General features: G+C 39.9%; 3 protein-coding genes across 3 annotated transcripts; 2 read left to right on the top strand and 1 right to left on the bottom strand.

Annotated features, from left to right (window-relative positions):
- The first annotated feature begins 826 nt into the window (after nt 1-826).
- LOC133705787 (metalloendoproteinase 3-MMP-like) lies at nt 827-1,753 on the top strand. Its single transcript, XM_062131170.1, has one exon. It carries the CDS (start codon nt 827-829, stop codon nt 1,751-1,753), a length of 927 nt encoding a protein of 308 aa, XP_061987154.1.
- A 2,347-nt stretch (nt 1,754-4,100) lies between these two features.
- Nucleotides 4,101-5,423, top strand: LOC133706014 (metalloendoproteinase 5-MMP-like). The gene has a single exon (XM_062131508.1). It carries the CDS (start codon nt 4,262-4,264, stop codon nt 5,198-5,200), a length of 939 nt encoding a protein of 312 aa, XP_061987492.1. The 5' UTR covers nt 4,101-4,261; the 3' UTR covers nt 5,201-5,423.
- A 1,773-nt stretch (nt 5,424-7,196) lies between these two features.
- LOC133705786 (putative glycine-rich cell wall structural protein 1) lies at nt 7,197-26,698 on the bottom strand. Its single transcript, XM_062131168.1, has 4 exons — nt 26,353-26,698; nt 19,984-20,159; nt 7,440-7,505; nt 7,197-7,343 (listed from the first exon to the last, which is right to left on the bottom strand). The coding sequence occupies exons 1-4, from the start codon at nt 26,696-26,698 to the stop codon at nt 7,197-7,199; spliced, it is 735 nt and encodes a 244-aa protein (XP_061987152.1).
- Between the last annotated feature and the right edge of the window lie 743 nt (nt 26,699-27,441).

Below are 27,441 nucleotides of genomic sequence, written 5' to 3'. Positions count from 1 at the left end.
GAGTGATGTGGAATGGTTTTAGGCTTTCAGCCACACATTTGTTCCTTAATTTACAACTAATCACTTATGGTTCGCTCTGTTTGATCATGAGAAATATCATTACATCATATTTAGATGTGAAAAGGCTAAAAAATATCATCACATCACACTGTGTATTGATTCCAGTCTATTCAAGTTATGAAAGAGGAACCTTCACCATCAACAAATAAAAAATTTGTGGAGAATTTTTAAAATTATTTTATTATATTGAAAGAAACAAAATATTTCTGTTTTGAAGTGAAATTTGTATAATTGGTCCAATAATAACGAAAACCTCTACATCACTACGTAGTTTCAATCAATTCATGAATTCAGTATATTTAACTTTTTGATGCCCTTTATTTGTTGGTAAATTTATCACTAATTTTATTATTAATGAATTTATTAACAAATTAAAAACCATCAAAGATAATTTTTTTAATAAAATATTTTTGTTCGTGAGTCTATTAATAAAATTCGTGTCAATAGACTGAAAGTACAAATACTAATAGACTATTCTGTTAGTAAATGTAAAAATTCTGTTAGTGTGATCAAGATGTTCAATAATTGAAAGAATTCAGTCCATACATGACAACATCTATGGAAGAGTTGAAAACCATACCTTAACATCTCTGATTGAAATGTTAAAACGTCAACGACATGTTAGCTTTCTGTCAATTTATGCTTGAAAAAACATAATGGATACCCTTAGGAGAATATCTTCTGGTTGGGGCACTATATATTTATTTATGTGGAGTTTCATGTTCATCCTGAAGAAGTCCTAACCAATTGAAAGAGGCTTCCAAGTATGGCTGAAAAAACCTTCAAATTTCTAGTATCCCTTTTTCTTCTCCTGGTGATTCTGATAAAATTTGTCCAATCAGAACCAACTGGGCATCATCCATTCAAATCCATCCTGAACCTTGTGGAAAGCCAAAAAGGTCAATCTGTTTCCAAGCTGCACCTTGTAAAACAGCATCTGAAGAAATTTGGATACTTGGATTATGATCTTTCAAGTAACAAGAACCTGAACCAGGTTGACGATGACGAGTTCGATGACCGTTTGGAGTCTGCTATCAGAACCTATCAGCAAAACTTTCATTTGGAAGTCACTGGAAGGCTAGACAAACGTACTGTGAATCAAATGATGAAGCCTAGATGTGGTGTGGCTGATATCTTCAATAGCACAAAGCACCACAAAAGTTCCAAGTCTTCTGATGGGGTGGCCAATGCTGACTATTCGTTCTTCCCTGGAGCCCCCAGATGGTCCAAAAAGAATTTGAAGTACACGTTTGGCGCAACTGTCCAAGTCGCTGGTGCAGAGAGTATAAGGTCTGTTTGCAAACAATCCTTTCAAAAATGGGCACAAGTTACTGACTTCACGTTCGAAGAAGTGCCTAATTCTGCCGATGCTGATATTAAAATTGCCTTTTACCAACTAGACCACGGAGATGATGAGCCATTTGATGGCCCTGGAGGAATCTTTGCCCATGGTTTTAGACCAACTATCGGGATGCTACATTTTGATGCTGATGAAACTTGGAGCAGCAATCCTGGACGTCAAGAGCTAGACCTGGAATCCGTCGCTGTGCATGAAATAGGTCACTTGCTCGGACTTGGTCACAGCGGAGACCATCCAGGTGCAATCATGTATCCATACTTTGATTATGGAAAGACAAAAAGGAGTCTGCAAGAGGATGACATCGAAGGTATCCGTGACCTCTATGGACTTTGATTAAAAGCCACATATAACTAAAAGGTTATTATACCTGTTATTGTATTAGCAAATAAAGGATTTGTACGCGGATTTTAAAATATGTGAAGAAGTCACTTCCACATAATCTTATCTCCTTGTAATTGTAGAATAATTGCAATTGAAGTTATCCAGTCTGCATGTTTCTTTCTAGATATAATTAGTGTTCAGGAATTTGGAGTTTGACAAAAGCCTATTTTGCTAACCAGATTTTAATTTTTCAAGCTATGCAATCAACCAAAAGAGCAGTGGCAATTAGAACTAAATTCGGAAAATTTATCTGTAGGAAGCTGGGGGCATTATTCTCTCTTCTTCTAAAATAAGAATTCTAAGCCCCGGCCCCAAATCACCTGCTATTATGTAGCACAGATGGTCGAAACCCAGCTGAAATTAGCAAGAGCGGTCCAATAATATTATAAAACCTCTACATCAGTACAGAAGTTTCAATCAATTCAAGCTGTCTCAATAATTTAGCCCATGAATGACAAAACCTACGGCAAAACTGAAAACCATACCTTAACGCCTCTTATTGAAATGTAATAAGAACATCAACAACATGTTAGCTTTCTGTCAATTTATGCCTGAAAAATCATAATGGATACCTTTACGAGAATATCTCCTGGTTCAGGCACTGTATATTTATGTGGAGTTTCATGTTCATATACCTGAACAAGCCCTAACCAATGAAAGAGGCTAGCTCCCAAGTATGGCTGAAAACAAAGTACTCGAATATGCTCCTTTTATAATATATATATATATATATATATATATATATATATATGAACTTGCACATCACACTAAAATGTGATTTACTTCAAAGCTGATACATTAAAAATTAATTTCACTAATCACATTCTTCTTTATCACATAAACTTGAAAAAAAACTTTAAAAAATAAGAACAAGTTTGATAAATAATGTATTTTCACCGACTCAAATTGAATAAATTTTGAATTATTACCGGAGTCTGGGCCTCTAATTCCTTTTTCTATTTTCTTCACCTACTTGGGCTGAAGTAGAGCCCATACACCTGCCTTTCTGTAAGGGTTTTTTAGGTGAAAACCCAGTTTCAACGTCTAAAAAGATGGTTACTGGATAAATGCCCAACTGTAGCCTCTAGCATACAAAAGATAGGCACCGAACAAAATGGGTTAGCCTGTAAAGAAAGGGGAAAAAAAAAAAACTTTGTTATAAAGAATTTGAAGTATAGCTGCCAGACAAAATAGGGACAGTTGGGCCACTAAATCAATCCAGGAATACTACGTCAACTCATGCAGACTAACAAATAGAAAAAATAATATTTTTTTGACAAAAATTGAATTGAAAAACTATATATGTTTCCACGGGAAACTTGTAATGAAGACTTGCTACTTGAGTTGTATGTTTTCCCACAGTGGAAATTCTAGAAAAGGGCCATCCGTCCCCATGCGGAAGAAGGAGCTCAAATTCTCTTCCCAACACAATAATACATAATTAAAAAATAAAATTGATGAATAAGGACAGGATCTATATTAGCCTTCTACATTCATCTAAACAACCATCTCTTAGCCTAATTTGAATGCAACAACACGAAAGAAAGGCATAAGGAATCACGGAACCCATGGAGAAAACTTAATCAAAACCCCTTTCCTGGATAACAATAGTATACTAAATCAAGTATAAAGAACCGGGTACATGAAAGATGGATACAAGAAACTCAACAGCTTGAGCTTGGAAAGAACGAAGAAAGGGCTCCGGATTGCTTCTATCAGAGTTGGTGGTTCTGAGGGTCGAGTCGGAGATTTTGATTTTCATTCCAGGGTGTCCAGTACGAGTAATGAGGATAAAAAAGAAAAGAAAAGAAAAGTTTTATCAAGTATAAAGAACTCATGAATTCTATATTTTGGTCAAACAAACAAGAGTTTTAATTCCATATTCCATGCTCTAGGTTCTATAAAGGAAGACTTGACAAATACTACAATCACAGACAATTTAGTGGTCCATTGGGGTTGATGAAAACAAAGAAAAAAAAAGGAGAGAATTTTTAAGATTTCACAAATTTACTTTTTCAAAATTTAGAAAAACAACGTCTGGACGCGTTTCCAAACCAAACCAATTAAGGCACCGTTTGGGAACGCGGCTGCGGCTGCGTTCCCAAAAAATTTGAAAATTTTTTGTTCTTTTTTTTTTGTTAAAATTTAATATGGTTTGTACGTTTTGGATCGTTTTGATGTGCTGATGTCAAAAATGATTTTTAAAAAATAAAAAAACATCGTTGGCATGCATTTTAGCACGAAAAGTTATTTGAAAAGCACCCGCAACCACACTGCCAAACACGCTCTAAACCCTCTTAACGGGCAAAAAGACTTGCCCCATTCAACAAGGAAGCTAAAATTTCGAGATTGGAAGGGAACTGCCCGGCAGGAGCGCTATATAAACAAGCCAGATTATCAATGTCTAGCATCCATAAGTTCTCCACTCGAACCCACAAGTGAAGGAGAGTCCTAGATTTGATGTCTACAATGACAGCTAGAAGTTTTCCGATTTTTGTAGCCATTTTACTTCTTGTTGCGATGCAATCATGCACCATTCAATCAAAACCAAGTGGAGATCCTTTTGGGTTCGTCAAACACCTGGAGGGATGCCACAAGAATGGATCTGTCAAAGGGCTTCATGAGCTCAAAAGATATCTTGAGAAATTTGGATACTTGAACTACGGTCATCAAGGAAAGAAGGGCCATAACCATGCCAATGACGATGAGTTTGATGATCTTTTAGAGTCTGCAATCAAGGCATATCAGCAGAACCATCATTTGAACGTTACAGGAAGCCTAGACAATAGTACAGTGCACGAAATGATGCAGCCTAGATGTGGCGTGCCGGATGTTGTCAATGGCACAAAGCACTACCATACTCACAAGTCCATCCACACACTAGCTCACTACAATTTCTTTCCTCGAAATCCTAGATGGACAAAAAGGCAATTGACGTACACGTTTCGTTCCAATGTCCAAGTCCCGGCTGCACAGAACATAAGGTCCATCTGCGCAAAAGCTTTTCAAAGATGGGCACAGGTCACCGAATTCACTTTTCAGGAAGTTAGCGGTAGCTCCCCTGCAGATATTGTAATTGGATTCCATCGCGGAGACCATAACGATGGTAACGCCTTTGACGGTCCTCGAGGGACCTTAGCCCATGCTACTTCACCAACTAGGAATGCAATGTTCCATTTCGATGCGGATGAAAATTGGAGTGAAAACCCAGGACCTAACCAGATGGACCTGGAATCTGTTGCCGTGCATGAAATAGGACATCTCCTCGGTCTTGACCACAATGATGATCCAAATGCCGATGCCATCATGTCTTCCAGAATTCCTTCTGGGATTGCGAAAAGGGATTTGCGTGCGGATGATATTCAGGGTGTACGAGCTTTATACGGATTCGCTAATTGAAGCACGCACGAAAGGAGAAGGATGCTTGCATTTTCTATTATCTAAATTAAGAATAAATTTCCTTCAGTTTCTAGTTACGAATTTGTGTTTAATTAGGCCACCCTGATCTTAGAGGTGGTTAGAGTCTTTATTTGCAAAGTATCTCCTTGCAAGCCTAAACTATTTTGTAAACCATTTCTTAATTTGAGATCGTAAATAAATTACGTTTGCAAAATACAAATAATCGGGGATTATTTGTACGAGTCTCTTCAAGGTCTATTAATTTGTGCAGCCAGCCGCATGTTGTCTGTGTCACAGAGGATGACCGCAGGCATAATAAGTCCGTCCATACGTACAGTACCCTATAATTTCATCCGACGAGATGGCCACCAGAGAACAGGCATTTAATTAATGTATAGGAATTAGGATCGGTTCTAGTCTCCAAGTTCATCGCACACAGAGCATAACGTTTATCAGCTGTAATTCTGTGGACAAGCTTTTCAAATATAGAAACAAGTTTGCCCGATATGTTTTGATGATGCACAAATTGAACTGCCATATGCCGCCCCCCCCCCCCCCCCCCATCTCTTATCATCATTTGTTTTTTCATTGAACACGTCCACGCATGAAAACTTTCTCTTATACCTAACCGATGGAGAAAATAATATTTGACTGATTAATTTCAGTAAAATTAAAATATTTAATTAGATGCTAGAATTTAATTATATTTTTAATTGGTTAAATTAACTTTATTAGGGGTATAATTAGTGAAAAATTAAATTTGAAAGTTTAATTCAGGTTTAATTGAGAAGATTGAAATTTTAAATGATCAAATTTAATTTTTTCAAGCTTAATTAGGTGAAATCAGGGACACAATTATAAAAAAAATCAAAATTTAGGATCAATTAAAGATCAAATTGATGAAATTAATCAAGACCATGAACCTTTTCGCAAAAAAGTGCATGAATCTAGAGTCAAATTTAGTTGAAAACAGGGATGAAATTAAAAAATTAAAAAAGATCAATTAAAAACAAAATTTAAAATATATGATAATTTCGTCTTAAGAACTAGTTCAATAATTGAAAAAAATATAATCAAATATTTAGTTTATCAATTTCAACTTTTAAATAAAAATAATGAGATATAAGACTCTTAGTAGAATCGAAGAGGTAAATTTATCTAGTCTCATCAGTAAATATCATAAAATATTTTCTTTCTGTTTAGATGCCAAAGACCCAAAATCTTGCAAATTGAATTGCTAATAATTTTTTTTTTAAAGTCATCAACATCAAAACCCTAATCTTTGATTACAACAGAAACAGAGAGAATATTAAGGAGATCGTTTAATACAATTCGGAAGCCACGCGTGATTGTTACGCTCACACGGGCTGGGATTTTAAGCTTATTTAAAATAAATCACTCCAAGCCCGTATTTGCAAGGCCTTTAAAGTCTCCCCCACCAAAAAGGCTGCAGAAGGCCTAATTAGATACAACCTCGGCCTCAGCCTCTACACTCTGCAGACTGCACCCTCTCATAAAAGCAAAAGTTTTTATGAGATGCAAAATAGCAATATTGTAAAAGTTTCTAAGCTTATTTTATAAAAGCTCCATGCAAAATAGCAATATTGTAAGAGTTCATGGACAGATCTCATGCAAAAATCATAGAAATTGTAAAAGTTCTTCGATGTAGGGTCAAGTGTACATTTTCGAGATGTTCGTTTGCAAACCTACTCAAGTTTTCTTGGAATTTGTTTAAATACTAGAAGCTCATCACAACTTCTTTCTTTTTGTTTTTTAGGCCAAAACAGAACAAAAACAAGAGGTTAGATATAAGCTGAGGAACAATTGTGCGGCCAAAACCCTTCTACAGCAGGCGATTCATAACATTTTCTATAAAAAACAAACTTGCTCATGAGGAAATACATCTGCAGATTAGGATGGCCTAATCAAACACGAAGTTATTATTAGAAAACAGATGGGAATATGCTCTTAATGAAGATGATAAAAGCTGCGAGCATCATTCTCCTTCCCTTTGGTTCTTATTAATTATTAGTGAATCCGTATAAAGCTCGTACACCCTGATATCATCCTCGCGCAAATCCCTTCTCGCAATCCCAGGACGAATTCTTGAAGACATGATGGCATCGGCATTTGGATCATCATTCTGGTCAAGACCAAGCTAGAAGGTGTACTATTTCATGCATTCCTAGTTGGTGGAGTAGCATGGGCTATGGTCCCTGAGGGCCGTCAAAGGCGGCACCATCGTTATGGTCTCCGCGATGGAATCCAAGCCAGCAGTAACTTCCAGGAAAGTAAATTCGGTGACCTGTGCCCATCTTTTAGAGCCATAAAGACTGAAAGTATTATCCATACACAACTGTCGCGGGGTGCGCGACGTCGCGGCGATCGTCCACCCTCAGGGGTGTGTGTAATAGTGGGGGATATATATATCAAGTAAATATAGTGAGACAAGGAATTTGTTGTCTCTCTTATCAATGAAAAACGGTGTGGGAGTCGCCACCTAGTATTTTGGTCACTAGGAACCCTAACTGGTCGCAGAGATCGGGCACGGGGACTGGTTGCGTAAAGGGAAGGTATTAGCACCCCAAATACGCCCTACCTAAGGTAAGCTGCTTTGTTTATTTTGTCTGATAAAATTCAAGGTCTCGTTGTGTTTTCTAGTTATTGGCCCTTCTATGGTTCAAGAAAAGTCCTCCTCAATAAGGAGGTCCTTATCTTATCGGGTAAAACTTAACCGTTCTAATGTCTATGACAAAAAACCATATTTTAATATCAGGAAAAAAACATTTTTATATATAAATTCATAATCCCAAATCTGAAAATAAAACAAAAAATATTTTTTTAGAATTTTTGAAATATTGGCCTAGTTCTCATGGCTTGAATAAACTGGTTATTAAAGCCAAAATGCATGCTAATACATATATCGTTTTGAAATTTTCTTTGTTGTATGAAAAATATGATGTTGTAATATTTATATATATATATATTGGAGAGACTAGGCCGTATTTTAAAACAAAACATTTTTTTAATTATGTATTTTTTTTATGTTTTGACGCAAAATCGGGTATTTTAATACTGAGTTGGTATTCTTACGGTATAAAAATACAACCAAATATTAATCCACTTTGATAAAAATATGCAGAAAAATCAACAATATTTTTAAGATATTTAGGAAATTTTTGGAAAGCAAAAGACATTTTTTTTTTGAAAATTTTTGATGTTTTGACGAAAACCGGGTATTTTAAAACCGAATTTGTATTTCTATAACATAAAAATACAAACCAAAATTGATCAAAATACAATAATAAAATTACCAAAAAAAAACATATTTTTTTTAAATAATTTTTACAGAATTTTCTTAAATTTATATATATATATATATATATATATATATATATATATATATATATAAAACAAAAATATATATAATATATAATATTAAATCGGGCTGGGCCGGCCCAACTAACTGGGCTGGGCCGGACTCAGCCCCAAAGGTATTGGGCCGATTTTGGCCCAAAATGTATTGGGCCGATCTCGGCCCGAACAATTATCCTCTTCTGGGCCAGGACCGGCCCAGAAGAGATGGCTGGGCCAGGATCCGCCTGGCCCAGCTGCCTAAAACGGGCGGGGGGAATTAATTTCCCCCCACCCCTGCATGCAGAACGCTATTCGTTCTGCATGCCGATGAAGGAAAAAAGAAACACCGGAGATATAAGGGAAGAGAAGTCACCTGGCGGGGCAGTGGCGGAGCGTTGCTGGTTTGTCGTCTTCGCTGGCGGTGCTGCGGCTGTTCCAAGCGTCCGGCGGTGCTATTGTTCCTTTTCCAGCCCCGTTTCCAGCTTTTCCTTCTCAAATTTTGGTTCCTCTCCCTTTCGGTTCGTCCTCTCCTCCCTCTGGTTCCCTCTGTTCTTTCTCTTTTTTTTCTGCCTTTTTCTTCTCTCCTCTGTTTTTTTTTCTTTCCTCTGTTTTTTTCGTTCTTCTTCCCCTCTGTTTTTTTTTCTTTCTCACTCTTTCGGGTCTCTTCCCCTCCGGTCCTTGGTGTTTTTTTTTTCTTCCACCCGTTCTTTTTTCCCCTTGGTTGCTGCTGTGTTGGTGTTATTTATAGAGCCAAGTGAGTGGCTTTTTTCGGCTCTCATGGGTAGCAGTCGGCCGGTCGGCCATTGGGCGCGGCTGCCGAGGTTCGGCGGGTGGTGTGCGGTGGGTGGTCGGCCATTGTGCCCGGTCGGTGGGCTCCAGGCGAGAGAGTGGCCGGCAAAATTCAAACAAAAGGCATCCCTTTTTCCTTTTCTTCCCCGCTGCATGTTCGGGGGGGAAGAAGAAAGATGAACAGTGTCGTTCAAAACGACACCGTTCTGCCCTTTTCCTCTTTTTTTTTTTTTTTTTTTTTTGAATGGATGAAACGGCGCCGTTTTGGAGAAAACGCGCCGTTTCATTTAACCTGCAAAACGCCAAAACGCGCCAATTTACAAAGCAGCCCTCAATTATCTTTTGTCCCTTCAATTGCATCCCTGCCGAATTCGAACCTCGTCCCTATATTTGGCCGCGTTTTTCACTTTGGTCCTTGGCCTCTGAATTATGCAATTGGGCCCTTAATTGATCAATAAACTTCCAATTTCTTCAATTAGGCCCCTGAATCAATTAATTCCAACCCCCCTACTTGCGCGCCTTCTCCAATTTGGTCCCTGGTTTCGGATTTCTTCAATTAAGTCCCTAATTGGCCCTTAAACTTCAATATTTATGCAATTAAGCCCCTGATTTGACCTAATAAATTCCTAAAAAATATATTTTGGCCCCAGAACTTAAATTTCTTCTAATTAAAGCCCAAATTGACTTAAAAATCAATTTTTCTTGCAATCAAATCCCCTATAAAATCATTTAAAAATCCAATTAAATCCAAAAACATCCAAATTTGGGCTTTTCTCCTCCAATTTCAAATTTTCCTTCTTAACAGGGCTCTCCTCCTTCAAGAATATACTGTCAAAAATCCAATCTTTGTATTTTCCGACCATTTTCTGAGCGCTTTTGCCTCATGTTATTTTTTCTTACCCTCCTTTGGCTATATATATATTTTTTATATATATATTCTGTGGGGGACCCAAAAATGGGTTACAACAGATGCCCCCTCTTTATAATGCTTACGGAGTAGAGATTTTGCGCAGTAAGTTTTATAAAGATAAATCCCAAAACAGAACTGCCGGAACTGATCTGGTTGAAGCTTGATTGATCTGATGCTTGTCTTTTATAGCAATCTCAACTTGGAATCCCATCTGGCGATTCCTTGTAACCAATGTTGAAAAATGAGGTCCCTTATGGCGACCTCCTTGGATGAATATCGAAATATGAGACCCCTTCTGGCGATCTCCTTTAATCAACTTGGAATCCCATCTGGCGATTCCCCTTTTTTCTTTTTTTTTCTCTCTCTCTCTTTTTTTTTTTTTTACGAGGTCCCATCTGGCGACCTCCAAATAATGAAACACGAGATCCCTTCTGGCGATCTCTTTCAACTTGGAATCCCATCTGGCGATTCCTTTTTATTCAAACGAAAAATGGGGTCCCATCTGGCGACCTCCAAATAGTGAAATGCGAGATCCCTTCTGGCGATCTCTTTTATTCAACTTGGAATCCCATCTGGCGATTCCTTTTAACCAACATGTAATACGAGGTCCCATCTGGCGACCTCAAATAGCGAAACACGAGATCCCTTCTGGCGATCTCCTTTAACTTGGAATCCCATCTGGCGATTCCTTTTATTCAAAAAAACGAGGTCCCATCTGGCGACCTTTAAAATGGTGAAACACGAGATCCCTTCTGGCGATCTCTTTTAACTTGGAATCCCATCTGGCGATTCCTTTTATTCAAACGAAGTACGAGGTCCCATCTGGCGACCTCCAAACAGCGAAACACGAGATCCCTTCTGGCGATCTCCCTTAACTTGGAATCCCATCTGGCGATTCCCCTTTTCTCTTTCTTTTTTTTTCCTTTTTTCTTTTTTCGAGGTCCCATCTGGCGACCTCCAAATAGTGAAACACGAGATCCCTTCTGGCGATCTCCTTCAACTTGGAATCCCATCTGGCGATTCCTTTTTATTCAACATGTAATACGGGGTCCCATCTGGCGACCTCCGAATAGCGAAACACGTGATCCCTTCTGGCGATCTCTTTTAACTTGGAATCCCATCTGGCGATTCCTTTTATTCAAACGAAATACGAGGTCCCATCTGGCGACCTCCAAATAGCAAAACACAAGATCCCTTCTGGCGATCTCCTTCAATCTTGGAATCCCATCTGGCGATTCCTTTTATTCAAAGCTGACATACGAGGTCCCTTCTGGCGACCTCCTTTGACAAATATCGAAATACGAGATCCCTTCTGGCGATCTCAAACAACTTGGAATCCCGTCTAGCGATTCCTTATTACCAAAGCTGATGTCGATGTCGTTCTTCCTGATGGCAGGGTTCAAAACTTTTCATTTTCTCTCTTTGTCTTGTTCTTCTTGTTGTCCCAGAATCCACTATGGTTCGAAACCGTGATTCTTTGCTATCGCCCACTATGATTCTTTCTTCGTCTCCAATCTTGCTGGAATGTATTAAGAACTCCTCCTGTAATGATCCAGAAAGCATATATGCAATGATTTATGATTAGATGTCATGCATGCATTCGTACCTGGTTTTGAAACATAGGCCCCATCCTCTTCTTCTTGTTCTCCTTGGCCGCTTGCTTTTGACGTCGTATGCTGGATTCATCTCTAGGGTTGTCTCTGACTTTCTTCAAGTAGTCCTTTTCTTAAAATGTATGACTGTCATTGCCTCTTTGTCATGCTTTTGTCAAATGCTTTAGCTTGGTTTTCAAATCTATAGGCTTCCGTACATTTTAAACACGGAAAACTTTTCATGAAAACATCTCTTATTGCCCCCAGTGTAGGGGTGTGATTCTAGCCTAGGCTTTTGTATGGAGAAGAAATTCGTTCAGCCGATGCTAAACTTTTTAGGTGTGATAACAACAAGACATGCACTGTTGGGATTAATGCAAAAATGATTGTTGTGAGATCAATGCAAAAGAGAAAGAAGTCAATGGCCAAACTTTGCTTTATTGATTTAGGAGCCTACATCAAGCATAATATCTTTTTACAGAGTCAGAATTCACAGGTCGAGCTAGGTCTTCTCCATCCATTCTAGCCAACTTCAGCGCTCCTCCGGAGAATGCCTTCTTTACTACGTAAGGACCCTCGTAATTCGGTGCCCATTTGCTTTGATCGTCTCCAGGTAACGACAATATTTTCTTCAATACTAGATCCCCTTCTTGAAACAACCGCGGTCTAACCTTTTTATCATATGCCTTGGCCATTCGTTTCTGGTAAAGTTGGTGATGACATATTGCAGCTATCCTCTTTTCGCTGATCAAGTTCAGTTGCTCATATCTCACTTTGGCCCACTCGGCCTCTTCTAATTCTGAATCTATCAACACTCTTAACGACGGGATCTCCACTTCCAAAGGCATCACTGCCTCCATACCGTACACCAGAGAATATGGGGTAGTCCCCGTCGAGGTCCTGACTGTAGTGCGGTATGCATGAAGGGCGAATGACAACATCTCATGCCAATCTCTATATGTGACTACCATTTTCTGAATAATCTTCTTGATGTTCTTGTTGGCGGCTTCTACTGCACCATTCATCTTAGGTCGGTATGGTGAAGAATTCGAATGCTTGATTTTCCATTTAGTACACAACTCTGCTATCATTTTGCCATTAAAATTCTGCGCATTATCTGTCACTATCTTTTCTGGAGGACCATATCGACAAATCAAATCCTTCTCTATAAACCGCTTCACTACGTTCTGTGTTACGTGGGCATATGAACTGGCTTCCACCCACTTTGTGAAGTAGTCAATAGCTACGAGGATGAATCTATGACCATTGCTAGCTTTTGGGTTAACAGGACCGATCACGTCGATTCCCCACATTGCAAACGGCCAAGGAGATATCAGATTAAATAGCGGAGCTGGCGGCATGTTGACCTTGTCACTGTAAACTTGACATTTATGACATTTCCTGACATAGTCGATACAGTCTTTCTCTAGTGTCATCCAAAAATAACCAGCCCTTTGGATTTTCCTCGCTATCATATGCCCGCTAGCATGGGTTGAGCAAATCCCCTCATGGACCTCCCGTACTGCCTTTCTAGCATCTGCCTCATTCAAACACCTTAGCAGGGTTCCATCAAATGATCTTTTGTACAAAATCTCTCCATCTAAATAGAAGTCTATAGCCAACCTTCTCAAGGTTTTCTTATCCGTTTTGGAAGCTCCCACCGGATATTCATGATTTTGCACAAGGTTCTTGATATCATAATACCAAGGCTGTCCGTCCATCTCTCCTTCAACTAAGCAACAGTGAGCTGGGTCGTTTCTAATGTCAATGTGTACCGGTTGTACCTTGCACTTGGGATCAATGGTAGTCATAGCAGCTAACGTGGCCAAAGCATCTGCAAAATGGTTCCCTTCCCTTCCCAGATGGGTGAATCTAATTTCTTCAAATTCCTTTGCTAACATGGATAGGTATTCCTGGTACGACCTCAACTTTTCCTCCTTAGTTTGCCATTCCCCTTTAACCTGACAAATAATCAACATTGAATCTCCGTATACATCTATCTTCTTTATCTTTAATTCTAAGGCCGCTTCTAAACCGAGGATACAAGCTTCATACTCAGCTGTATTGTTGGTGCACTCGAAATGCAGTTTAACCGAAACTGGATACTGTTTCTTATCAGGAGAGATTATTACCGCACCGGCCCCATTACCATATACATTCACTGCACCGTCAAAAAACATCGTCCACCAATCTGTCTTCTCTTCTTCTTTCTCTATTGACAATATATCTTCATCAGGGAAGTCAAAATCCAAAGGTTCGTAGTCTTCAACAGCATTATCAGCCAGATGGTCCGCGATTGCACTTCCTTTCACGGCTTTCCTTGTCATATATACTATGTCATATTCTGCTAATAAAACTTGCCACCTTGCAATTCTACTTGAGAGAAAGGGCTTGTTACAAATATACCTCAGAGGATCCACTTTTGAAATTAACCAAGTGGTATAGTATAACATATAATGTCGCAACCTCTTTGCCGCCCACACCAACGCACAACAAAGCCTTTCTATCTCCGTGTATCTAGACTCACATTCAGTGAATTTCTTGCTTAAGTAATAAATGGCTCTTTCCTTCCTTCCGGTTTCATCATGTTGTCCTAATACACATCCCATGGCTGCTTCAGTTACTGTGAGATATAATACTAGAGGCTTTCCTGATACCGGAGGAACCAGTAAAGGTGGATTTTGTAAATAATCCTTGATTTTATTGAATGCCTCCTCACACTCCTCATTCCAGGTTCCGGGATTCTTTTTCCTTAGTAGTCGGAATATAGGTTCACACGTTGTTGTTAGCTGAGCTATGAACCGAGCAATGTAGTTTAACCTTCCCAAGAATCCTCTTACTTCTTTCTCCGTCTTGGGGGATGACATGGCTTGGATGGCCCTTACTTTATCTGGATCCACCTCTATACCTCTATCACTTACCACAAATCCTAACAGCTTGCCCGATTTAACTCCGAATGAACATTTTGCAGGATTAAGCCTTAGTTCATATTTCCTCAACCTCTCAAACAACTTCCTCAAAACCTCAACATGATCTTCTCCCCTTTTAGACTTGGCAATCATGTCGTCTACATACACCTCAATTTCCTTGTGCATCATGTCGTGGAACAAAGTCACCATTGCTCTTTGATAGGTCGCTCCTGCATTCTTCAATCCAAATGGCATGACCTTGTAGCAGAATGTCCCCCAAGGTGTGACAAAAGTTGTTTTCACCTTATCCTCTGGAGCCATTTTTATCTGGTTGTATCCTGAAAAACCATCCATAAAAGAATATGTAGAACTACGGGCAGCGTTGTTTACTAAAACATCTATGTGTGGTAGAGGAAAATCATCCTTGGGACTAGCTTTATTCAAATTCCGAAAATCCACGCACACCCTAATCTTCCCCTCTTTCTTAGGCACCACAACAATGTTAGATACCCATTGGGGATACCTAACTACTTCTAGAAAGCCAGCATCCCATTGCTTCTCGAGTTCTGTCTTGACCTTCATCCAGACATCCGGGTGGGCCCTCCTCAGCTTCTGCTTGACTGGTTTACAACCTTCCTCCAACGGTATCTTGTGTACTACAATATTTGTATCCAAACCAGGCATATCTTTATAGGACCAAGCAAAGACATCTGAATATTCTTGTAATAGGGCGATCATTTTTATCCTTTGTTCAGAAGTAATTAGGGTACCTATTTTCAACTCCTTCATGACCTGATCACTGCCTACATTGATGGTTTCGAGTTCCTCTGCAGCAGGTTTCCAAGTCTGTTCCTGTTGTTCTACTAGCCTGGTGAATTCACTGATATTGCTTTCATCCAACTCTTCTTCTTCCATAGCTATCACATGTTCGTTCAAGTTTGGCCATTTATTCTTGATGCTAAATGTATGTGATGTTGTAGGAGATCCGCTTTCAGGATTCCTGAAAGCGGGAAGTTTTTGGTGTAAATGCATAAGAAAAGAAGGCAATTTGTGAAAAGTGCATGATCTCATAATTTATTTGAAGAAAAGGTAAGCTCCATGACAAACACGAAATCTAGCTGACAATTGAGCCTTGATTGTCGACTAGAAAAAAATAAAAACCAAACAAAGCAATGACAAAAGCATGTTAAGACAACCAAAGTGGGTTTACATTTTAAAAACTACTGGAGCTTCTTGGATCACCCAGTTCTGAAACTTCTCGTCCGGAGCCAACTTGCGCACAAAGGTCTTGGCGGAGACTTCTTCTATGGTGTAGACCGTCAGTTGTGGGAGTGCTTCATCTCCCTTTCTTGCTACCGTCTTCATGTCATCTTCTTCCACCTTGTTTTCTCCCAAGGTATTTATGCTCATGTTTGATAGCTCTTGATCAAGGCTTTCGGCTTCTTTATCATGTTGCATTATGTATGCAGCTTTTGGGAATGACACACTAAGGGGAGGGATTTCTAGCTTTTCTTCTTCAAGCTCTCTTCCTTTAATTCTAGCCATCCTTCTTGCCCTTCGTCGACCAGCAGCCCACCGATAATCCTCCTGGTTAGGTTGATACCCTAACCCAAATCTTTGAGCAGCATTTTTCATCATTGTCGGACTAACCCCTCCTGGTATCCCGATAATGAGGTTATACTGAAATGGGATCCCGTGGTCCAAAAAGCATAGACTTGCCATCCTTGCTGCTTCTGAGATCCTTGGCCTTCTTAACACTGTGTTCTCCGGCACCCAGTCAGTGTTCACAATCTCAAAGGCATGGATATTGTTATCCTTGCAATCACCTGCTTCGATAAAAGGCACAGCCACATTCTTTATCATGGATACTGTCTCCTCGGCCTTGACAGTTACCAACATCCCGTTCATGATATACTTCAGGCATTGGTGCAATGACGAAGCTACTGCCCCTGCTGCATGAATCCAAGGTCTTCCTAACAACATACTATAGGAAGGGTGGATATCCATAACCTGAAGTGTTACTAGGAACATTTGTGGTCCCACATACAACTCCACTTCCAAAGTCCCAATTATTGGCCTAGGTGAGCCATCATACGCTCTGGCCATCATAGTACTCGGCTTTATATGGGATTCATCGATCGGCATTTCTTCCAGCATGTGTTTTGGCAACACGTTAAGGGCCGAGCCATTATCAATGAGTACTTTTCCTATGATGCAGTCCTTGCACCTAACCGTAATGTATAAGGGCTTGTTATGTCCGGTACCTTCAGCATCAAGTTCATCAGCCGTGAAGTATAGGTAATTAGTTGCATGGATCCTCCCCACTAGATGCTCCATAGTTTTATGTTCAATGTCTTGGGGTACATATGCCTCATTCAGTACCTTCTGCAAGGCGTTTCGATGCGGCTCAGAGCTGAGTATCAAGGACATAAGGGAGATCCTAGCTGGAGTCTTCTTTAGTTGATCTACTATGCAATATTCGCTGTGCTTGATCAACTTCAGGAATTCATTCGACTCATCTTCCGTTACCGGCTTATTAACTTCTAGTGCTTTGTCCAGATCTACCACTTCTTTGCCTTTCGCCTTCCTTAACTCCTCGGGCGTAAAGCAACGACCACTCCTAGTCAAACCACTTATCTCAGTCTGGAACAAAGGAAGAGGGGCTCGAACGTTGGAGGTATAACCATAATTATAAGGCACGGCATTGTGATTCCCTTTGGTGTAGGATGGTTTGACCAAGATTAGCCTTGGGGGCCCATTAGCCGTTTGTTGGATCCTGTATACTCCTGTCATCTCATCCTGACCTTCCATCATGCTCACCTCACCCCTGCTTTCCATGGGTTCGATTCTCAATTGCCCTATTTTTAACATTTTTGCAATCTTTTCACGGAACTCGATGCAATCTTCAATATGGTGTCCATCTCTTCCATGGAACTCACAATAATCACCTCCCGCCGGATGGCTTCCCACATTCGCCTCTAGAAATCCTGATCGTACTAGCATGTCGTACATCTTTTTCCTAGACACCTTCAATATCTTGCATTGATTTCCACCTTCTATCATGCTTATTCCACTACTGCTTGAGGCATGTTTAGGCAATGGGTTTGAATTAATGTTGGGCTTGTCTTCAAAGGATACCCATCCTATCTTAATAAGCTCCAACAACCTTTTCTTGAAAGCGTAACAGGTTTCAATCCCATGCCCGGGATTACCCGCATGATACTCACAAGTCAACTCGGGCTTGTACCAAATTGGGAATGGTGGTTGTAATGGTAGTGTAGGGATAGGAGCGATGTGCCCAATGCTCAATAGTTTGGCGTACATGTCCTTCAAAGGCATGGGTAGTGGCGGTAGTTGTTCTGAAGGGTATCTTATATAGGGTCTTTGGTAGTGATTTTGGTGGTTTGACTGGTTATTTGTTCGATTAGGGGAAAAAGGTTGGTTAAAGTTCATGTGTGAGAATTGAGAGGTAGGTACTTGTGGATTGTGGGAATCTACTTTCTTGCCCCTATACCCGCCTTCCAAGTGGTTAATATCACCTTCCCTCTTTCTTCCAATAAAACCCTTCTTTTCTACTGGCATTGCTATTCGCCCAGCTTTAATCCCTTGTTCTATCCTCTCAGCTATGCGTACCGCATCATAGAAATGTTGAGAGGAGCTACCCATTAGGTGCTCATAATAAGGTGCCTTGAAGGTATTGGCAAGCAAGCTCACCATTTCTGTTTCTATCAAAGGGGGTTGGACATGCATGGCCTCATCCCTCCATCTTTGCGCATAAGCCCTTACCGACTCCTGGCTCCTTTTCTCCATTGCCATTAGACTTGTTCGATCAGGAGCGATTTCCATGTTGAACTTGTACTGTTTGAGGAAAGCCTCCACCAAGTCTCTCCAGCTTCTGATCTTGACACTATCTAACCTCATGTACCAACTCAAAGCGGACCCTGAGAGGCTATCCTGAAAGAAATAGATTAGCAGCTTATCATCGCGGATCACTTCTGCCATTTTATTGCAGTAGGAACGAAGGTGAGTGTTTGGGCATTCCAAACCAGTGTACTTAATGAACTCTGGTATCCTGAAATCTTTTGGTACCACGATGTTTGGTACCAGACACACTTCAGCTGCTCGCATAGGGTCAAACCAATCATTACCCTCAACTGCCCTTAATCTTTCTTCCAAAGCAAACAACTTGTTCTGGTCCATCAGACTGGGAGACCTATTATCCGGGGTTCCTTCTGCTGTTAAGTCAACAGTGACTGGAGCATGAGTTGGTAGAATAGGAGTAATAGGCACAAACTGCTGCCCATTAGCCGAGTTTGCCCCCTGGTTTTGAGATATTTGAGGAATGTGAACTGCTGGTGCTCCTTCAAGCTGTTGTGCTGATGTTCCCTCCCCATTCTTAGCTCTTAGAAGCTGCTCCAGTAAGTCGGTTAGACGAGAAACTTCATTCTTTACGGACTCCAACTCGGTCTGATAATGTGATTCTAAGTGAGCTCTCTCTTCGTTCTCCATTCTTGCTCGAGACCGAGTGTTGTGGATTTTGGATGTGGGACCTATGTTTCACGGTCTGGGATGCATGAAGAAATGTAAATGAATGTATGATAAAGAAACAATGTATGAATGCATATGAGTTTTTTTCAAAAAAAACGATCGATGGCCAACATTCCTCTTGTGTAATGGGCATGGACTCTTTTTGTCGCATTCCTTATCAGGAGTAGTTTCTGCTCAAGCTGCTGCTTTGGTAGGCTTATATATTTTTTACAAAAGATGGGTCAAAGCCCCTTTTCATTAATATTGGCTAATACATCTCTTAAAAAGATGGTACAAAATAATAAAAAGAAAAATACATCAATCTTCCTCTTCATTCATGTCTCTAGCCACTGGTAGGAAAGCGAGGCCTCGATTCTCAATTTTCTCTAAGAAGGCATCCGTCTCAGCCAAGCTTCGTCGATAACGAAAAATGTCCCTTCCTACCCTTCGAGCATTGGCTCTAATAATCCGTGCGTGAATGGCAGCTTCATCCATTTGCTCATCTACTTTGGCCATCTTCTCTATAAGCAACATGTTGTTACGATTCAAGGTATGGTTGTTGGTGTCGATCTGTTCTTTATGTTTTTCTGAAACTTCCAACCTTTTGGTCAACTGTTTCACCTTTTCTCGTTCTTTGTCAAACTTCACCTTCAGCGTTCTAATTTCAATTTTCTTAGCTGCCAAATCTGCCTTCAAAACCTCCTCTTCATTCCCCTTTCTTTCAAACTCTTGTAATTCAGTTAGGCGACTTTCTCTCATCACGTATTTCTTGTTTAACTCATCATACTTCTCAATTCGGTCCAATAACTCCGCTTGAACATGTAAGAATTTGTCCTCGACATTCTCTTGATATCCATTGAAATCGGCTTTCAATGCTTCCAATTCAGAGCTGCTTTGCATCCAATCTAAAATCAGTTTTCCTTTTTCTTTCTCAGATTCTTCTATTACAGCCTTTCTTTTGCTCAATTGCAACTCCAACACCCCTATTTTCGCATCTCTGGATTCGAGCTGTTCGTTTAGAAACACTCTGCTTTTATCTCCTTCCATCATCATCCTTTCTAATGCTGCTTTATCTCCCTTACTCTTTCCCAATTCTATTTGGAGCCTTTCTAATTGCTCCATAAGGTCTTCCTCATTACTGATCTTTTTTCTTTTTAATGACCCTTCTTCAATTCGTGAAGGCCCATCTTCAGGACATGGTTTTTTCAGAGCGGCAATCGGGGTCAAATTCCTCCATTTTTCATATCCTTCACTTGAGCTTGGGTCTCTCAAACTTTCTGACTCCTTTTGAATTACAGTCAAATGACACCAATCTTGTTTGATGGTTTCAAGAACTTCTCTTGCGGATTGATCCTTGAAAAACCCAAAAAATTCAGCAAGTCCCACAGTTCTTGGGATGTGTTGTATGCCACCTAATTGTCTTATCACCAGAGCCGGAGCATAGCTGACATAACCTGTGATCCCAATTAAAGGTACCCAACATTTTTGTCCACAACTTACTATGACATCAACTGATTTAACCCAAGGGGCCTTCCAACTGAAACTGCTACTGGGTAACTCTTGCAGTTTTTTCATCCAACCCTGATCACCCAGGATTCCCCATTCTTCTTCCTCCACTATCTTCAAGGGTTTTTGGTTAAACCACCAAAAATTATTAAAGATCGGCTTCTTGGTTTCAACATGGCTTACCATCCAGATGTATAATAACTGAGTACAACATCTCACTGCGCCTTTCCCCGTCTTTCTAAAATGGTTGAGAGTCAGCAAAGTCTCAGCTAATATGGCAGTTGTAGGGTTGACCTGAGTATTTTCATATTCCACGAATGCAGCAGCAGCTTCTAGACTTATAACCCCTTTTAAGCTTGGAAACAACACAAGACCATAGATCCCCAGAGCGATTAACCTGTCTCTTCCCAGCACTGAGTCGTATTGTTCTTTTTTCCTTTCCAATTCAACTTCCAAAAATTTTCACTTTAAACCGCTGCCATTCTTCTCTAAAAATCTGCTCAGATGTGGAATCTTCAATAATTTCGACAACTCAGGAATCACCTTGTCATTTCTCAAAGGAAAGTAAACCCGGTGTAGGTGTTTGGGAAACTCCATCAACATTCCATACTCCTCTATAGTGGGACACAAATCCACATTTCCAAAGGAAAAACATCTGTAATCGGGATCCCAAAAATTAATCAAGGCTTTGATTGCTGGGTTCAATACTTCTATCCTTGCAATTTCTAACAATCGCCCATACTTCCCAAAAAATGCTGCCTCATCAATGTTCTGACTATGGCCCAATATTTTCTTCATCTCATATGCTATGCAATTCAGATCTTTGACTACTGGAAGCTTCCTTGCATCATATCTAGAGCAGTTTCCTTCTGATAGTTGTGACAATTCAGAATTCTGCCCATATTCCACAGTAGAAAATTTGGTAATGGTGGCCATCTTATCGTTTCAAAATACCTGAAAACCAAATGCTTTATGGTTTAGATTGTTTTATGCAAAATGTACTTTGTGGAGCATACACCCTATAGCCGGTTCTAAATCTTTTGTGCTTGACGAGGGTAAGTTGGCTATTCAGTCTCTAAAAAGGGTCTCTTGCTGTCCCAGTGATTGCCCTCGTGGAGGCAATATGGGGGCTTGTAGGCAATGAGATGGCACATGTACCAACCATTCCCAGTCTAAGCACTCAGCGAAGAGTTGGGGTTTACACAAACTTAAACCTTGACTAAAAGTCGTAAGGTAAGCTGCTAGTCCCCCACTTAACTAAAGTTTGTGTGTGCTCTCAATAATCAAAATATGTGATGCATGTGACAGTTCTATACAAATGCATGAAACAGTTCTATACAAATGCATGAACAATATTGCGTAAAAATATTTAAAGCATATAAGCAAATAACCAAAGGAAAGGTAAATTAACAATAACGCATGAAAACACAAATAAATCAGACAAAAAACAAAACTTAGTCCACAAGGTCCCCAGTGGAGTCGCCATTCTGTCGCGGGGTGCGCGACGTCACGGCGATCGTCCACCCTCAGGGGTGTGTGTAGTAGTGGGGGATATATATATCAAGTAAATATAGTGAGACAAGGAATTCGTTGTCTCTCTTATCAATGAAAAAAGGTGTGGGAGTCGCCACCTAGTATTTTGGTCACTAGGAACCCTAACTGGTCGCAGAGATCGGGCACAGGGACTGGTTGCGTAAAGGGAAGGTATTAGCACCCCAAATACGCCCTACCTAAGGTAAGCTGCTTTGTTTATTTTGTCTGATAAAATTCAAGGTCTCGTTGTGTTTTCTAGTTATTGGCCCTTCTATGGTTCAAGAAAAGTCCTCCTCAATAAGGAGGTCCTTATCTTATCGGGTAAAACTTAACCGTTCTAATGTCTATGACAAAAAACCATATTTTAATATCAGGAAAAAAACATTTTTATATATAAATTCATAATCCCAAATCTGAAAATAAAACAAAAAAGATTTTTTTAGAATTTTTGAAATATTGGCCTAGTTCTCATGGCTTGAATAAACTGGTTATTAAAGCCAAAATGCATGCTAATACATATATCGTTTTGAAATTTTCTTTGTTGTATGAAAAATATGATGTTGTAATATTTATATATATATATATTGGAGAGACTAGGCCGTATTTTAAAACAAAACATTTTTTTAATTATGTATTTTTTTTATGTTTTGATGCAAAATCGGGTATTTTAACACTGAGTTGGTATTCTTACGGTATAAAAATACAACCAAATATTAATCCACTTTGATAAAAATATGCAGAAAAATCAACAATATTTTTAAGATATTTAGGAAATTTTTGGAAAGCAAAAGACATTTTTTTTTTGAAAATTTTTGATGTTTTGACGAAAACCGGGTATTTTAAAACCGAATTTGTATTTCTATAACATAAAAATACAAACCAAAATTGATCAAAATACAATAATAAAATTACCAAAAAAAAACATATTTTTTTTAAATAATTTTTACAGAATTTTCTTAAATATATATATATATATATATATATATATATATATATATATATATATATAAAACAAAAATATATATAATATATAATATTAAATCGGGCTGGGCCGGCCCAACTAACTGGGCTGGGCCGGACTCAGCCCCAAAGGTATTGGGCCGATTTTGGCCCAAAATGTATTGGGCCGATCTCGGCCCGAACAATTATCCTCTTCTGGGCCAGGACCGGCCCAGAAGAGATGGCTGGGCCAGGATCCGCCTGGCCCAGCTGCCTAAAACGGGCGGGGGGAATTAATTTCCCCCCACCCCTGCATGCAGAACGCTATTCGTTCTGCATGCAGATGAAGGAAAAAAGAAACACCGGAGATATAAGGGAAGAGAAGTCACCTGGCGGGGCTGTGGCGGAGCGTTGCTGGTTTGTCGTCTTCGCTGGCGGTGCTGCGGCGGCTCCAGGCGGCGCTGCGGCTGTTCCAAGCGTCCGGCGGTGCTATTGTTCCTTTTCCAGCCCCGTTTCCAGCTTTTCCTTCTCAAATTTTGGTTCCTCTCCCTTTCGGTTCGTCCTCTCCTCCCTCTGGTTCCCTTTGTTCTTTCTCTTTTTTTTCTGCCTTTTTCTTCTCTCCTCTGTTTTTTTTTCTTTCCTCTGTTTTTTTCGTTCTTCTTCCCCTCTGTTTTTTTTTCTTTCTCACTCTTTCGGGTCTCTTCCCCTCCGGTCCTTGGTGTTTTTTTTTTCTTCCACCCGTTCTTTTTTCCCCTTGGTTGCTGCTGTGTTGGTGTTATTTATAGAGCCAAGTGAGTGGCTTTTTTCGGCTCTCATGGGTAGCAGTCGGCCGGTCGGCCATTGGGCGCGGCTGCCGAGGTTCGGCGGGTGGTGTGCGGTGGGTGGTCGGCCATTGTGCCCGGTCGGTGGGCTCCAGGCGAGAGAGTGGCCGGCAAAATTCAAACAAAAGGCATCCCTTTTTCCTTTTCTTCCCCGCTGCATGTTCGGGGGGGAAGAAGAAAGATGAACAGTGTCGTTCAAAACGACACCGTTCTGCCCTTTTCCTCTTTTTTCTTTTTTTTTTTGAATGGATGAAACGGCGCCGTTTTGGAGAAAACGCGCCGTTTCATTTAACCTGCAAAACGCCAAAACGCGCCAATTTACAAAGCAGCCCTCAATTATCTTTTGTCCCTTCAATTGCATCCCTGCCGAATTCGAACCTCGTCCCTATATTTGGCCGCGTTTTTCACTTTGGTCCTTGGCCTCTGAATTATGCAATTGGGCCCTTAATTGATCAATAAACTTCCAATTTCTTCAATTAGGCCCCTGAATCAATTAATTCCAACCCCCCTACTTGCGCGCCTTCTCCAATTTGGTCACTGGTTTCGGATTTCTTCAATTAAGTCCCTAATTGGCCCTTAAACTTCAATATTTATGCAATTAAGCCCCTGATTTGACCTAATAAATTCCTAAAAAATATATTTTGGCCCCAGAACTTAAATTTCTTCTAATTAAAGCCCAAATTGACTTAAAAATCAATTTTTCTTGCAATCAAATCCCCTATAAAATCATTTAAAAATCCAATTAAATCCAAAAACATCCAAATTTGGGCTTTTCTCCTCCAATTTCAAATTTTCCTTCTTAACAGGGCTCTCCTCCTTCAAGAATATACTGTCAAAAATCCAATCTTTGTATTTTCCGACCATTTTCTGAGCGCTTTTGCCTCATGTTATTTTTTCTTACCCTCCTTTGGCTATATATATATTTTATATATATATATTCTGTGGGGGACCCAAAAATGGGTTACAACAACAACCATATGAAAAAGGTTAATTTTTTTGCCAAGTAATTCAGTTTTGAAAACTTACAAATTGCTTTAAACAGAATACTCATTCAACTTCCAAGTCAAGGCATTTCATAACAGAACTGTACATTCAGCAACTATTACAATATTAAAAACTTCTTCTATCCTTTTTTTTTTTAAAAGGCATCCATTAGAGTTATTAATTAAAAAAAAACTCATGAATTTTTGGTGTGCTTTAATAATCTGAGTGGAACAAGAAAAAGGTTTTTTTTTTTGTTTTGTTATTGGGGACCTGCTATTCTGAATTATCTTTACTGATTACTAAAGTAGTTGACTTGAAACATATCCTCTCTTTATTTTCTCCCATAATTTTAATAGCAAATGGCAATAGATTTCTTGAAATTATAGTTTGTCTTAAGACTGTGAGCATTAAATGCCAATAATTGCCATTATAATTCAGAATGGTCATTTTATGAAATACTAATAGGACTTGTGGTTCTGTGGTTGTAAAGCTCACTATGCAACTTCTAATGGCCTACTGGCCGCCTTCGGTGAGGGATCAAAAACTCGGTGTGACATTTCCGTAGAGAGAGGCAAGTAATTTTTCATACCGAAGATGACTCGACTCTATTAACCAGGTCAGACTTTTACTCAGAAATTCTTTTTGACAGTCATGGATCGAGGTTGAGTATTTTCACTTGTAACATGTTTTTTTTTCCACTGCATTCAAAGTTAGCACTGCGTCTATATATCCTGAGCTCCAGAAGGAGATTTTCAATTTTAGAAAGTACAAGCTCTTTTCTTTTAATTTTATTTAAATTCCTTTTTTTTTGTGATGAGATCTAATTGTTCTTATGGAAACGATACATTCGCATTTGATTTGGTTTTGCGGAGAGATTATCCATAAAATATATTCTTAGAGTAAAATGTGTTCTTTTATTTATAGCATTTGAAAAAGTGACTTAATCGATAGTGATACATGCTATGTGTGAGCTCCTGCAATTTTATTTCAGAATACAAAAGAAAAGGTATCCTCTGTGTTCATGGCAAGCTTTAATTGCCTTTCCCTCCTCCATATCCAGAGCCATAACCAGACCCGCTACCATAACCTGAGCCAGAGCCAGAGCCAGTTCCTCCTCCTCCACCCCCACCACCTCCTTCTCCTCCTCCTCCTCCACTTCCATTCCCACCCTTGCCACCACCGCTTCCGCTTCCACTTCCACTTCCATAGCCTGACCCACTTCCTGATCCAGAGCCTTGACCTCCACCACCACCACCACCACCTCCGCTGCCGCCACCACCACCACCTCCTTTGCTGCCACCTATCCCACTACCAGAACCATAGCCTGAGCCGCTACCAGACCCATAGCCAGAACCTGACCCGTTGCCTCCGCCGCTGCCACCACCTCCGCCTCCGCCACTGCCCCCGCCCCCGCCTCCTCCACGACCACCAGCACCATATCCTTCACCGCTCCCGGATCCAGACCCAGAACCATAACCTGACCCAAGTCCTGATCCAGATCCACCACCACCACCTCCTCCCTGCCCTCCACCTCCGCCTCCACTAATTGACTGCAGTGTCCTAGCAGCGAAGGCGATGTCTGCAATAAGCAAGATCAGGAAAGCAGTCCCTAACGCTCTTGGGCTTGCCATTTCCAGATTATACTCTCACGGCTCAACGTATCTGTATGTTTATGCGTGTCACTCGCTATATGAGAAACCAGTATGTTTTGTTGACTGGAAATGCTTGAAGTGGCAACCCTATATATAGGCATTGTGAATAAGGTAACAAGACAAGGTTTCTGAAAAGTATGGCATGAATTGTAAAGGTAACGAGACACGGTTTTTGAAAGGTTTCTTAAATTCCTAGGACCTCTCGATCACTTGGTAATCTTACCTATTATAGAAAGGAACGCGTGTTTTGGGTTTCTGTTTCTGTGGAGGGTGGCGGTACTGTGGAGGACTCAATTGATGAAAACAAAAGTTAAGGAACCGAAATGGAAAAAAGATAAACAAACACACTTCTCTAATCCACCCAAAATGTTTTAGTATATTTTTTATTTGAAGTCCACTTCGACGGCGTACATGGAATTTTCGTACACTAGCGCTTGTCTAGTGGTTTGTTTATCTTAACCTTTGTTTCCTTGAGAATATGTTCATCAACTACTACAAGGATATCTTTCTACTCTGCGTGTGTGCTAACAATGGGCAAACCTTGCACAACAAACTGGGTTGTTCAGTCAATATTTCTTATTGCTGTTACGGTACTTATGAATTAATAGATTTAAATTTCTTTTCCCACAATATCATAGACACTTTGCATCACTGAATATAAATAGATCTGTACTTAGAAACCGTGTTCGAATGTCTGACTTGTAATTAAAAACCTTGGTGCC

The sequence above is a fragment of the Populus nigra genome, chromosome 10, assembly GCF_951802175.1.
Source record: "Populus nigra chromosome 10, ddPopNigr1.1, whole genome shotgun sequence".
NCBI lineage: Eukaryota > Viridiplantae > Streptophyta > Magnoliopsida > Malpighiales > Salicaceae > Populus > Populus nigra.
This window is presented reverse-complemented; position numbering and strand designations above follow the sequence as displayed.

What these genes read in the sequence shown, in the direction of transcription:
- LOC133705787 (XM_062131170.1), top strand. Translation starts at nt 827, where the DNA reads ATGGCTGAAAAAACCTTCAAATTTCTAGTATCCCTTTTTCTTCTCCTG.
- LOC133705786 (XM_062131168.1), bottom strand. Translation starts at nt 26,698, where the DNA reads ATGGCAAGCCCAAGAGCGTTAGGGACTGCTTTCCTGATCTTGCTTATT. An exon ending in GATAGGTGGCAGCAAAGGAG is followed by an intron (nt 20,160 to 26,352) that starts GTGGTGGTGGTG and finishes CTGAATTGGAAG; the next exon opens with CATTGAAAGCCGATTTCAAT. An exon ending in TCGCGGAGACCATAACGATG is followed by an intron (nt 7,344 to 7,439) that starts GTGCCGCCTTTG and finishes GGTCTTGACCAG; the next exon opens with AATGATGATCCAAATGCCGA.
- LOC133706014 (XM_062131508.1), top strand. Translation starts at nt 4,262, where the DNA reads ATGTCTACAATGACAGCTAGAAGTTTTCCGATTTTTGTAGCCATTTTA.